The following is a 14,889-nucleotide window of genomic DNA, read 5'->3' as shown; positions in this document are numbered from 1 at the left end:
AGCCCGGCATGTCGACCTACCGAGCCACATCCCAGGGGTAGCTAAAGCTATTATACATCCTGTATCCATTGGTACCCAAATATTTCAATTTTTTCTGATTACTCACGTCACACCAGCGTCACTTCATTGAAGAATCGTGCTGAACTGCATGTGTTATCATGTCGCTGTAAAATCGCTCGCTTATCACTTCTTCATAAGCTCTACTATCATGCATCCCTTTGCAAGGACTTCTTTAGGCCACCCCCTGCCATCTTTCCCCACTGTGACCACCCTTTTAGAATCGAACGCTTCACGTGTCGCACACTAACTTATGCCAGATCGTTCATACCGCGCACCATAACCGAGTGGAATAGCTTGCCATCACAAATTGCAACTGTCACTGACATAAATGAATTCTAGAAACTTCTAATCATTAATGAAAGTGCATAAACCTGTCTTGTGTCATGTCGCCCTCTACCCCATTTTCTTTTTCACTACGAATGATGTTAAAAGATGTTCTTGCTCTATGTAACATGCATATTTTTATGGTTATTGTTCCTATTTTTATTGCGGTGTTTTGCCTTTTCCTTTCTAAGTTCACGTGTTGTATTGTTTTCTGATTTGTTATACATTAATGGTCTGAGTGCTTTCTATGACCCAGATTACCCTCCATTTCTGCGTGCTTGTGATTTGTATGATCTTTTTCTACACTTCTGATTATTATTATACGATAATGTTATTGGCCTTGTATTATTATTTTTTGAGATTATTGTTTATCAGTTCCCGTTTTTTTTTTTTTTCATGTCATTACTCACTTATTACATCTGTATGCGTTACTGCAACCCTCCCCCATGTAATACCCCCCTGCGAGAGGGCCTTTAGGGGTATTCTGAATAAATAAAATAAAATTTACGTTGGGTCATTGTCGGACCGAAGTCCTACTGTTGTGTCGGCAGCGGCAGGCAAGTGGGGGGCCCTGACCGGAGAACGCGCGGCTAGCGCCGGCGCAGTGAAGGAGACTCAGAGCTAACTGCTCCCGATGAAAACCGGAACGAAGACTCAGCCGACCCGCGGCCGTTTATTATTAAAAAGGACTTCACATGCCAGATGACACCTCCCGATTGGTACCAGCTCGTCACATGACAGAAGGGGGGTGCCCCATCTAGCTAAACAACTACAAAACATATATGTACGATGACACAGAGATCTGACAGGGGGCGACACTATACTACATCATCCCCCCCTGGAAACAAAGCAAGCATACAGTGAAACGCGCACACAAGGCGCACACTTAAGTCCAAAGGCAATTTCAATTCCTTCCCCCCCACATTCACACACACGCTCCAGTCGCACACAAAGCACGCACTTAAGTCCGCAACAATTTCAATCCGTCCCTGCCCAAGTTCACATATACGTGCACCAGTCTTGGGCACCAAAACACAGGCAGTCACTAAGTCTGACAAAGAACACGGCACAAAACTCACTGCACCGCAACAAGGAGCACATTTTATACCTGTGTTAATGAAACATGTGGACTGTCTGCTAAATGTCACAACGAGGCCCTTAGCCGTGGCATTTCGAAGACGGAAATACACTCTACACTACAGAAACAAAATCATCGAGCCACGGAGGCCGTTTTCTGTCACAATGAGGACGCGTGCGTACCTCAGAAGAACTTTGGGGGTTGCGACGCGTTTCGGTCGACTTCGAAGACCCAGTCGTCCCACTACTATTTCCCTCCCCCTGGTTGGACAATTGAATGTGGTTATCGCTCAAAGCTGGAGAGGGTTGCCCAGGAAGCTCCTCTCGAAGTCCCAACAAGTCCTGGGAGGCTACCGATTCCCCCACGGAATCCAAAACGATTGCTGACTGTGTAGACTCGGAAGTGATACAGTCAGACGCACTACTTAACTGATGCTTATGACAATGAGAAGACGCTGTCACTACAGACAAGTCATCGGAATGACTATCCAAGTTTGAATATGAGTACAAGAAGTCCCTACTACTTGTACACAATGTACTACCTGCTGGATCCTTCATCACTACGGTTAACTTAGACACATGCCACGTCTTCCCATCACTGAGTAGAAAAGTAGATGGTCCTATCTGGGCCTTGACTTTACGAGGTTTACTGTACTCAAAGAATCCTTTCCTGTTAAATCTTATTCTGACGGTGTCTCCCACCTTGATACGAGTTGCCTGAGCACCTCTACGTTTGTCTACGTACTGTTTAGTCTGCCACTGTTTCTGCAAGACCCTTTCTTGAACTTGAGACACAAGACTGTCCTGTTCCCGTAGATCTACACAGAGCCGCATGGTTCCATCCTTCTTGCGCACCACCACGAGTGGAGACACCCACTCAGTAGCCTCGACGCACTCGATGATGTCGCAGTCCTCGAGACGTCGCAATTCATTTGTGACCTGGTCACGGAGAGCCAGGGGTAGTCGGTGCAACTTTGAAGATACTGGTTTCGCATCTTGCTTCCGATGAATTCGATGCACAAAGTTGTTGACGAGACCCAACTCGTCACTGGAAAGGTGATCAAAACCCGGAGACACACCTGTGGGGCTCTGTACTGAAGGAAGCGATGGTAGACGACATGTCAGCGACGTACCGTCGATCTGTATGCCCAAGCGTTGGATGGCGTCTAAACCCAGCAGTGATGTTCCTGTAGTCGTTACATGGAATGTGACGGAGCATGACCTTTGGAAAAACTGGACAGTGGCTTGAAACAGGCCTTGAATGTCGATGCGTTGCTTGGAGAAATTTTTCAAGTCCACTGTTGTTTGTGACAGTCTGTGCTGTCGACCAAAGTGCTTTCCAAAATCTTCGGCCGTCATCAATGAGACAGACGCTCCCGTATCCACCGACAGTCGCATGGAGACGCCGTTCACTACGACTGGAACTTCCAAATCTTTTTTAGCTTCCAAAGTGCTCACCGTCAAGACAGACGCGGACGGCTGTCCTGCGGAAGTTGACGAGGACCGCGTCTCTGCGGAAGAGACGTGTTGAACAGTACGGGTTTTTCGGCATACTGATGCAAAATGCCCCAACGTGTTGCAGGCGTTGCACCGCCGGTTCCTTGCTGGACAATTCCTGTACGTTGCAATATGCTTCGTGCTGCCACACCGGTCGCATGAACTACGCTCGAAATTAGGGTCCTTTGCATCCTGTGCTTCATTGCGGGTCCCGGAGGAGCCTCGCGGAAAATGTCGGCCCTCTCGGCGGCTTCTCGGAAAAAGTCGGCCCTCTCGGCGGCTTCTCGGAAGAAGTCTGTCGTCTCGGCGGCCTCTCGGAAGAAGTCGGTCGTCTTGGCGGCCTCTCGGAAGAAGTCGGTCGTCTCGGCGGCTTCTCGGAAGAAGTCGGTCGTCTCGGCGGCCTCTCGGAAGAAGTCGGTCGTCTCGGCGGCCTCTCGGAAGAAGTCGGTCGTCTCGGCGGCTTCTCGGAAGAAGTCGGTCGTCTCGGCGGCTTCTCGGAAGAAGTCGGTCGTCTCGGCGGCTTCTCGGAAGAAGTCGGTCGTCTATACTACACCTACCATTGAGCGTGACGGCCTACTCTACTACTGTCCCCTCGTTGGTTGCATTGTGGGCAACCCACATACTCGAGTTGGCAGGGGCGTTAACTCCCTGAATGCCCCCCGCGAAAGGCACCTCTCCCGGGTGCCATAGCATTTTGGAGCTTCGTGATTCCCTTGTACACCAGACCTCTGGCTGGGAAGCCATCTCTCCCCACATTTATATAGCGGATGGGTTGGCCGCCGGCCCTTTCCCAAAGGGACCTCCAGTATCAGTGACAGGAAGCCTGAGTCCTGACAACAAAAAACTCCCGATTGTCACCTTACCGTACTACTCCCAAACCCGAAGGCTTGGTTCCTCACCCTCTTAGCCACTTTAAGGTGTCGCCCAAGGTGCCCACGTGGAGGGAGGGCAAGGTTCGACACAGGCAGTGCTTCCTTGATCTTGATCACTGGCTTGGATTACATGAGAGCACCACCTGTCGCAGCGAAGTCACCTGTGACTTGTGTGGATCTCCTGCACCTCGGTGAGGCACACATATGCAACCTAGCTTGATTTCACTCATGCAGCCTCTAATGAGCTGGATCACAGGGGCTTGCAAGGTCCCCCAGCTTTAGATAGTGAGGTTGTCGTGACACCTGGGATCTAGACGTACCTCACCTCTCATCCCTAACTTACCTACCTTTCGGATGGTTGTGTCGGCTTCCATGCTTGGATTACAAGGAGGCGCAATCCTCCCCGGCCTTAGGCACCACCTCTAGCATTGTGCTACTCTCTGCCATTGACCGATGTGCACGACCTCCAAGATGCTGGATTACAGAGGGTCACCACACCCTCCAGCATTAGCTGCCAAGACGCAAGTGTTCCTCCAGACTAGGCCGCACGGTTTATACAGACACCGTGGTGCCCCATCTAATTGGATGGATGGAGATCCACCTGTGACTGGACCAACCACTAGAGCTCTGCTTGGATTACAGGTTGACGCTGTAGGTCCCACTCGTAGCATGGAAGTACGAGCGGGATGTCCCGTCCTGTTTGTGCTTGTGGACCAAAGATAGGCTGGTTCCCCAAAGTAGAACGGCTGCTTACAGAATACATGCAAGGGCAAGAGGGGGCAATTGCTCAAAATTCAGGCGGTGCAGTTAGCGATACAAAGAGGCCTCATGTGAAGACTTCAGAAGCGGCAGGTAATAAATAACAAACTTTAAAAAAAAAAAAAAAAAAACCAGATATTTCACTTTAAAGGGAGATACGGGTCGTTGTGTTCATATAGGAGGTCCGGAGGCCGGACAGGCCGCCAGTGGAATATGAACCTGGCAACGTTTAACGCTAGAACGTTATCTAGTGAGGCGAGTCTAGCAGTGCTATTGGAGGAATTAGAGGGCAGTAAATGGGATATAATAGGGCTCAGTGAAGTTAGGAGGCCAAAAGAAGCATATACAGTGCTAAAAAGCGGGCACGTCCTGTGCTACTGGGGCTTAGCGGAGAGACGAGAACTAGGAGTCGGATTGCTGATTAATAAGAATATAGCTGGTAACATACAGAAATTCTATAGCATTACCGAAAGGGTGGCAGGTCTTGTTGTGAAACTTAATAAGAGGTACAAAATGAAGGTTGTACAGGTGTACACCCCTACATCCAGTCATGATGACCAGGAAGTCTAAAGCTTCTATGAAGACGTGGAATCGGCTATGGGTAAAGTCAAGACAAAATACACTATACTGATGGGCGACTTCAATGCCAAGGTAGGCAAGAAGCAGGCTGGAGAAAAGGCAGTGGGGGAATATGGCATAGGCACTAGGAATAGCAGGGGAGAGCTATTAGTAGAGTTTGCGGAACAGAATAATATGCGGATAATGAATACCTTCTTACGCAAGCGGGATAGCCAAAAGTGGACATGGAGGAGCCCGAACGGCGAGACTAGAAATGAAATAGACTTCATACTCTGCGCTAACCCTGGCATCATACAAGATGTGGACGTGCTGGGCAAGGTGCGCTGCAGTGACCATAGGATGGTAAGAACTCGAATTAGCTTAGACTTGAGGAGGGAACGAAAGAAACTGGTACATAAGAAGCCGATCAATGAGTTAGCGGTAAGAGGGAAAATAGAGGAATTCCAGATCAAGCTACAGAACAGGTATTTGGCTTTAACTCAGGAAGAGGACCTTAGTGTTGAAGCAATGAATGACAATCTTGGGGGCATCATTAAGGAGTGTGCAATAGAAGTCGGTGGTAACTCCGCTAGACCGGATACCAGTAAGCTATCACAGGAGACGAAAGATCTGATCAAGAAACGTCAATGTATGAAAGCCTCTAATCCTACAGCTAGAATTGAACCGGCAGAACTTTCCAAGTTAATCAACAAGCGTAAGACAGCTGACATAAGGAAGTATAATATGGATAGAATTGAACATGCTCTCAGGAACGGAGGAAGCCTAAAAGCAGTGAAGAAGAAACTAGGAATTGGCAAGAATCAGATGTATGCATTAAGAGACAAAGCCGGCAATATCATTACTAATATGGATGAGATAGTTCAAGTGGCTGAGGAGTTTTATAGAGATTTATACAGTACCAGTGGCACCCACGACGATAATGGAAGAGAGAATAGTCTAGAGGAGTTCGAAATCCCACAGGTAACGCCGGAAGAAGTAAAGAAAGCCTTGGGAGCTATGCAAAGGGGGAAGGCAGCTGGGGAGGATCAGGTAACAGCAGATTTGTTGAAGGATGGTGGGCAGATTGTTCTAGAAAAACTAGCCACCCTGTATACGCAATGCCTCATGACTTCGAGCGTACCGGAATCTTGGAAAAATGCTAACATAATCCTAATCCATAAGAAAGGGGACGCCAAAGACTTGAAAAATTATAGACCGATCAGCTTACTGTCCGTTGCCTACAAAGTATTCACTAAGGTAATTGCAAATAGAATCAGGAATACCTTAGACTTCCGTCAACCAAAGGACCAGGCAGGATTCCGTAAAGGCTACTCAACAATAGACTATATTCACACTATCAATCAGGTGATAGAAAAATGTGCGGAGTATAACCAACCTTTATATATAGCTTTCATTGATTACGAGAAAGCGTTTGATTCAGTCGAAACCTCAGCAGTCATGGAGGCATTGCGGAATCAGGGTGTAGACGAGCCGTATGTAAAAATACTGAAAGATATCTATAGCGGCTCCACAGCCACCGTAGTCCTCCATAAAGAAAGCAACAAAATCCCAATAAAGAAAGGTGTCAGGCAGGGAGATACGATCTCCCCAATGCTATTCACAGCGTGCTTACAGGAGGTATTCAGAGACCTGGATTGGGAAGAATTGGGGATAAGAGTTAATGGAGAATACCTCAGTAACTTGCGATTCGCTGATGATATTGCCTCGCTTAGTAACTCAGGGGACCAATTGCAATGCATGCTCACTGACCCGGAGAGGCAAAGCAGAAGAGTGGGTCTAAAAATTAATCTGCAGAAAACTAAAGTAATGTTTAACAGTCTCGGAAGAGAACAGCAGTTTACGATAAGTAGTGAGGCACTGGAAGTGGTAAGGGAATACATTTACTTAGGACAGATAGTGACTGCGGATCCGGATCATGAGACTGAAATAATCAGAAGAATAAGAATGGGCTGGGGTGCGTTTGGCAGGCATTCTCAGATCATGAACAGCAGGTTACCATTATCCCTCAAGAGAAAAGTTTATAACAGCTGTGTCTTACCAGTACTCACGTACGGGGCAGAAACCTGGAGGCTTACGAAAAGGGTTCTACTTAAATTGAGGACGACGCAATGAGCTATGGAAAGAAGAATGATAGGTGTAACGTTAAGGGATAAGAAAAGAGCAGATTGGGTGAGGGAACAAACGCGAGTTAATGATATCTTAGTTGAAATCAAGAAAAAGAAATGGGCATGGGCAGGACACGTAATGAGGAGGGAAGATAACTGATGGTCATTAAGAGTTACGGAATGGATTCCAAGGGAAGGGAAGCGTAGCAGAGGGCGGCAAAGTTAGGTGGACGGATGAGATTAAGAAGTGTCTAGGGACAACATGGGCACAATTAGTACATGACCGGGGTAGTTGGAGAAGTATGGGAGAGGCCTTTGTCCTGCAGTGGGCGTAACCAGGCTGATGATAATGATGACGACGAGTCGAAAAACATGGCGTTTTTCGAAAACCATCCATTTTTTTTTTGTTTTCACGCACAGGCATGTGCCAGAAATTGCCCAAGAGTATGTGGAAAAGCTGGACATTTTTCATCAGTATGTTTTGAGTTTTGCACCATGAGAACCAGCTCAAGCGAATCGGAAATGCCAACCAGACGCCACTGTTCCTAGAATGCCAGCCACTACAACTGTGGAAACAAAGGCTAAAGCAAGTGCGCGGGTTGTCATCCGCTGACCATGAAAAAACAAGTCACCACAATGCTTTGCTGCACTGTTAATGCACTGTTAAAGACACAAAGTGCTATTGTATCTTAATTTTAAGTGCAAGGTGCACTGAAAAGAAATCCTGTTCCTGAAGATTGTGACTGTACATGACAATGAAAAGGGACTTGATTGCAGACTGGATCGACTAACTGTCGTGGAATAGGCAGCTTTGGCCGGCATGCAATGCTCGACACGTGTCAATCGCCATCAAGGACAAGCTTGCTGCATGCAACATTGACATTGTCGTGATACCCGCTGGAATCGCAGTCCCTAGATATGTCTGCACAAGCCAGTGAAAGGGTGGATTTGAGCACTCAACACCGAGTGGCTTGTAAATGGCTGCCATGAATTCACGCCTAGCAGTTGAATAAAGCATGCCTCACTGCAAGACTTCGCTCGGTGGCTGAACAATGCATGCATTACCATGGTCAACAAGGCCTTCACAAAGCGTGGAACTTCTGATATCATGGACCGCTGAAAGCGATAAGAAGTAATCCGACCGCAATGACTTCGATGACCACGATGATTGCTCCACAAGTCCCGGACTTGTGTTGTGATGACAATCTCGCCGGCAAGACACTGGGCAATTCATCGCAACAGTAGCACATTGCGAATAAATTTTGGCTGTTTTAAGTAAGAAAAGGTTGTATTTGAGCATCAAAGCATGCATTAAAATAGAGGACAGTGAACTTTCTTTTTGACTCTGGAGAATGGGTGGGCATTATAACCGAGGGCGGGTTAGAATTGAGTAAATATGGTACAGCCAGTTGATTAGTTTATTGTGCCATTCACTGAGAAGCTATGCCCGAGGCCGAGTAAGTTCTCACCTGGCCGCAGCATGTCCTCTGTGAGGGGCTGCCGGTTGAACGGGTCTGTGCTGGAGTTGAGCAGATGGCGCACGATGGTGGCCTTGTCCACAACATGGCCACTGGGCAGCACCACAGGCTCCTCCATGAGCGTGTCCATGAGCGGGTCACGGAACTCGTCTGGGGCGTCGGCATAGTCGGCCTGGCGCCGTGCCTGCTCAGCGGCAGCTGCAATGCGTGCCACCAGCTGCTCAAACTGCTCGAGACGCGGCTGTGGCTTGACGCAGGCTCGCCGCATCCGTGCTGCCGCGTCTGCAAACAGCTGCGGCCGATATGAACGTTCATCACGCGCTACAGCTGCCAGGAAGGGTGGGAAGTCCAAGTGCAGGTAAACGTCGGTCAACTGATCCAGCAGCCGCCTAGGTTCCCAGCCGTATTTCTCAGGCTGCGCCACCTTGAGGTCCTTGCAGCGTGGCCCACACAGTTGGCCAAGGTTTGAGTTAAGCATGGCTGCCAGCCGGTCCACCAACTCCTGCAAAGGATCACATCTGTTACGCATCTGGGTGCTCGGAGATGCAGCAGGTAGCTTGAAGGCATTAGTGGCGAAGTTTTCCATGTGAGCCTCAGCTGGCAACAGAACAAGAACTTGCACAGAGAGGTAAACAACTGGGTGCATATACATCAATGATGCAAATGTTTGTCCAAACGGACACGAAATACAAACCTTATACAGATCTAATGCTAATGATGCAAATGCAATGCAAGATTTGTGCAAATGTAATGTGCATTCCAATGTAACACCACTCGCTGGACGTCGCCTTGAAGGCAGCGCTGGCAATGGAAGCTGCCGCCAAGGACGCCGGCGAGAGGTCGGGAAGCTCCAGGAGTCGTGTCTGCATGGACTCGCGTCTGTGAGCTCCTGCTGGGTCGGATGGTCAAGATACCCTTAGACGTCTTGCATCCGGACCTCCGATCCACAGTGCTCCTGAAGCAGCTGAAGCAGAAGCTGGCTGCTGATCGAGGGTGTCGTCCCGGGCCTTTGCCGGAGTCAGGAACTCCAGTTTTCGCCAGGAACTTCCGTCCTGGCCCACCCTGGTCCGACAGATAGGTGGTGGCTCCTGCTAGCGCCTCTTCGCTGCTCGTCCGCGTTCCAGACGAGGCCACGTGGCACAGACACGCCGACCATGTTAAGCCTCGCCTCGGGACCTGGCCAGCACCCTCAACTGCCACTTCAGAGTTCCAGCCCGCAGGAGGACTAGCGGCAACACCAGTCGCTTCCAGCGGAGCACCGCCCACCTCGGAGGCGGCAAGCATTGTCGGTGGTGCGGCGCCCGTTGGGCCGGTGTCGAGCCCGGCACCACCAACAAGGCTGAACACTGGGACCCTCCAGCCAGAGCGAGGCTGGCTCAGGCAGCACCTGGCTTTGCCACACCCGGCCCGTCAACACCGGTGCCCAGGCGGAGTACTCGACGGCGGAGGCCACCGGACTGTTACTCGCCTGGGTAGCAGGCACTGTCGACTTGTCTGGGACGGCGGCAGAGCCTTATGCTCTGAACGTGGACGTTTGTTTCTTTTATTTAACAAACAAAGTGGATGTAAGGGGGTGTAACAAGCATGTGAGGCCCCCTCGGGCACAATCTTCATTGGCCCGCCAGGCTCGGTAGGCAACATTGGTCACCGCACCAATAAACACCGACGAGCACAGCTGCTCGGTGGTCAGTCATCGTTTGTCACCACCAAGCTGCGGAGCGTCTGTCTAACGGAGGGTGCCTCGAGCTCTCCCTCGTTCATGAACCCGGGCGGATCGTGACAGGATCTCAAGAAGATAGTCTCCACTAGCCATTTTCATCCCTTTATAACCTGACCCTAAGGCTTCGGTCAAAGATTTTGCAACTATGAATGGGGAAAGGAATCTAGCTTGTTTTTCATAGTTCTCACTGCGTATAACATGAAATTTCAGATAGGTCTCTTTTGGTCACTTGAAACACGTGTTTAGTTCATCGGGGCACCCCTTCTTTTGAGGGTGATGATGAAGTATGTGGGGAAATGCTGGTGTTCCCATAGTAGTTTGGATTCTTGTCAGCAGCAATAGTGGCCACCCACCACGGAGCCCAACTAGGGGATGCTGCAGCGCTTAACGTGTAATGGTGCACGTGCGAACCGTACATTGCCACTGTAACCTATCATACCCAAGGGAGGGCATATACACAAGGTTAACTCAAGCCGCCTAGGAAAAATAGCAAGTGACAGAAGGGAAGAGACAATAGGAGAGTAAAAGAAAGAAGATAGGAAAGAAAAAGACTGAAGATGGGGACAGGAAAAGGCGACTGCCGATTTCCACCAGGTGAGTCAGTCTGGAGGTGCCGTCTACGTGAAGCTGAAGCCAAAGGAGTGTGTTGCCGCCGCCGAGGGGCCGTAAAGGTCCAAACACCCAGTATTGGCTCAACCCCCAGGATCCTCCTTTCCCCAGCCACGGCTAAGCCATGTACGGTTAAACGCGGGAGGGTCCAACCCTCGTGTGCTCGGGTAAGTGGTAACGCAACACACCAAACGCCTGCTGCTGTGGACGCCCCTGCAGGCGGCAAGTGGAGAGTCTCTCTCTTGGCAGTGGCGCTCACCTCCTGAAATCATGGGTTCACAGCACAGAAATATCTTTATCTCGGCTATTGATGACCCAATTTGAAAATTTCTTGCTGCAGAACGCTCCCTAGAGGGCACGTAACAGCTCCCAGTGTGTAACCAAAATTTGCTACGTGACTTCGCGAGAGGCCCTTTAAGCACGAAGGCATGGATAACAATTTGGTGGAGCTGCTGACGGAGATACATAGCGACAAACAAGTACAAACAAACATTTATCGCTAACAATGGTACTGAAAGGTATCTCAGCTTTATGCGTTTTTGCACTAAAACACTTGCAGGGTCTTACCACTGCAGATGCCACTGTGAGGTGCAATTTCATCTTGGTACTAGACAAGAAGCATGTGCCCAAAATATTTCACACACAATCTTCATACAAAAAAAAGGAAAAAGGTAGCACCTGTGACATATCTACATCACTGTGGAGTGTATAGATCTCTTTTTTGATTGACCACATGCATTAGAAAGTTCTGTGGGCATGTGGAGAAGGATATCTTTCTTTCGATTTGAATGAGCCTGTGCGTTTGCGCTGTCTTGTAATGTTATATGTTGTAATGCCCAAGGTTCCACAAACCACTCTCTATCTTTCTGTGTGTCTCTTCTTGCGTGATGTCCCGTTTCTCGATTTCGTCCTTTTAGCAATCAGTCCTTCCAAAGGGCACCCTTCTCGCTGGTATCCAAATTCGCACCCAAAAAAAGAAAGGCTGGATGCTGGCGGAGCTGATATCCGACTAATTCAAGACATCGGGGGCTCTGTTTCTGCCGTTGCTGCTTGTTGTGTACAGTTTCCGTGGCCATCCTGAGGAGGGGGGCTCCCATTCCCAAACGAAGGAGATGCGTGACGCCCTCACTATGGCAATGGGACGCCAGTACTGCAGACTCTCGATCAACAGAGAGCATGCGGTGGCTCCACACAGAGTGGACAGCTGAGGGGAACCCGGCACGCAAGAGGCCAAAGCCAATGGATTCTAGAGGCAGGGAGCACGATTCCGTGCAACATGGGAGACAAGCATCTCAAACTGCCTGGATGGCACAGAAGACGATGCACTGTGGGCCGATAACGACCTAGCAACAACACTGATAGTTCGATTCGGTTAGTGAGGCCAACAAGTAAATGACCAGCGGCATATATTGAATAAAATGCATTTTGGTGTCACATTGCATATGTCTTCTTACTATAAAGGAAAGGTAAGGTTGTGACTGATGTTTAATCTGCATAGTGATATGAAATTTTGACCCTTACAAAAATATCTGTCAACTTTCTTTTCATGTAATGAATCCTCTCCCTAAATTGACGTAAACATTTCTGGAATAAAAAGTCCCCTCATTGCAAGAGTAAATACGGTATCATAACTTTTTTTTTTCATCAGGACGGGCAAATGCAAAATGTGCCCGTGGTCTTGACCATCGCAAAATTTCAAGGAAATGGAAGCACAACACTGAGCAAAATGCTTGTAAACCAATTCAGTGCCACTGGCATAGAATTTGTTTACAAGCATTCTTGCATGACAATATCGCAATAACAGTACCTTGAAACTAAACTGACTCCCTGGATAAAACTGTTTAATTCTTTGCAAGCAAGGAATCGTATTTCTAAATGTTTGGCGAATCTGGCACTTATGAGAACGCGCTACTAAAAAAAAGAAACTTTTTAAATTATTTGTACCAGAGATATGAAAATACGGCCATTCATAGTTTTTTATGTTGATTTCAAATATGTCATTAGTTTATGTGTAGCTGCTATATTTTTTTAGTTATCTCCTACACAAATGCAAAATATAGTGATTTTTGGAGACGCTTCTTCGTGTATTAAATTTTCAAGAAAAGCATCATACTGTAGCTCATTTAGCTCGCGAACATTGTAACAAACGGACCACAGAGACAGCATGGGACAAGGACGGGCACAGACTTGCAACTAATGTTTATTCCACAAAGACCACATATAAGTACACCCCCGACATACACCACTGCGCGTGCACGAAAAAAGAAAAGAAAAGAAAAGAAAAGAAAAGGAAAGAAAAACCTTGTATATGCAACACCACCTACCTACGCTCGTACCCGCCGTGGTTGCTCAGTGGCTATGGTGTTGGGCTGCTGAGCACGAGGTCGCGGGATCGAATCCCGGCCACGGCGGCCGCATTTCGGTGGGGGCGAAATGCGAAAACACCCGTGTACTTAGATTTAGGTGCATGTTAAAGAACCCCAGGTGGTCGAAATTTCCGGAGTCCTCCACTACGGCGTGCCTCATAATCAGAAAGTGGTTTTGGCACGTAAAACCCCATAACTTGATTTTTAAATTACCTATGCTTGTCAATAAACCTCATCTCACTGTTGTGTAAATAAACTGAGGCCCCACTGACATAGTCTTGTCCCTTCTTTCTAATATGGTACGCCTCGAGTAGCTCTCTGGCTCGGCTATCTCGGCAGCGGCACAAAATCTTTACTTCCTTCATGATCGGCTTGCACGGGCACGCCAAGCAGTAGACAGGCAGGTGCCCATTCGTTTTATTTCTAATTGACAATTCATGCTCATGCAAGTGCACATTCATGCACCTTCCTGTTTGGCCTATGTAAACTTTGTCGCATGATAGAGGTATCTGATAAACTACTCCAACACTGCAATCTACGTGAATTGAGCATCAAGTAGGGAGTTCTGTAGGTGATACGGCTAGTTAGGAGAGCTTGAATTATGTTTAGTCTGTCGTGCTCCTCGAGTCCGCTTCTTTGGTTTGTGATCCTCTTGACGAGGTGCGCAACTTGTGACAGTGTGCATTGGAGACACGGGAGAGCGGCCGCCCCTGATCCGTCCTTGTGCATGTGAAGTTCAAGTACGCGAAGAGAGCCGACTGTAGGGATCTTGGTTCCGTTGAGCGAGACGCTAGGATCGGGTTCGATATAGTTGGGTGGTCGTCCGCGTGTCCATGCTCTCAGGATGAGAAGCACTCCGCACTTCAATCGCTGTCTTCCTCAGCTGGGCTCTCTTCGGATGGTTCCTTGTCGGACATATCTTCCCAGAGGTACTCATCCTCTGTGCCATCGAGCGCGTTTGAGATGCCGCAGTTCTTGAATGCCCGCCGCACAATGTCCTCTGGTATGCTGGCCTATGCATCCACAATCCACTTGCATAACGTGGCTGGCGAAGCCCGTTTCAGCCACCCGGTCGGCGTCACTGCAGGCTCACCTGAGCGCATCTAATCTGCGTAACACCGCTTTGACCGCGTCCTTGAACGGCTTGTTCCTGCAAACATCTAAAGGCTGCAGCTGAGACGTCATCCCACCTGGGATTGACGTAATAGTTTTGCGGAAACCCACAAAGTGGAGAAAAGTAATTAATAAAAGGAAAATGAGACATCCACCTAAACGTAGCTAAGTGCTACAAAGGAAACCCATACGGGTTCCTCACAAGGAAAGCTTCGCAGTTGAAGAAAAATTCGTCCTGGTCCGGGACTCAAACCCGGGACCACCACCTTTCCGGGGCAGCCACTCTGCCATCTGAGCTAACCAGGCGGTTAGCAGATGGCAGGCGAAGTC

At 48.7% G+C, this 14,889-nt stretch overlaps 1 protein-coding gene across 4 annotated transcripts in view; it reads right to left on the bottom strand.

Moving 5' to 3' along the window:
• Window positions 1-14,889, bottom strand: part of Ube4B (Ubiquitination factor E4B) — a 438,127-nt gene that overhangs the window by 45,306 nt on the left and 377,932 nt on the right. For 3 of the 4 annotated variants that reach the window (XM_055072686.2, XM_055072679.2, XM_050183471.3), the window contains one exon: window positions 8,743-9,253. The exons of the other annotated variant lie outside the window; for it this stretch is intronic. In XM_055072686.2, coding sequence (XP_054928661.2) covers window positions 8,743-9,253 — 511 coding nt within the window. The remainder of the gene's footprint in view (window positions 1-8,742; window positions 9,254-14,889) is intronic. 4 annotated transcript variants of the gene reach the window in all.

Source organism: Dermacentor andersoni, chromosome 3, assembly GCF_023375885.2.
Source record: "Dermacentor andersoni chromosome 3, qqDerAnde1_hic_scaffold, whole genome shotgun sequence".
Lineage (NCBI taxonomy): Eukaryota > Metazoa > Arthropoda > Arachnida > Ixodida > Ixodidae > Dermacentor > Dermacentor andersoni.
The sequence above is the reverse complement of the archived record's forward strand: the minus strand, read 5'-3'. Positions and strand labels throughout refer to the sequence as shown.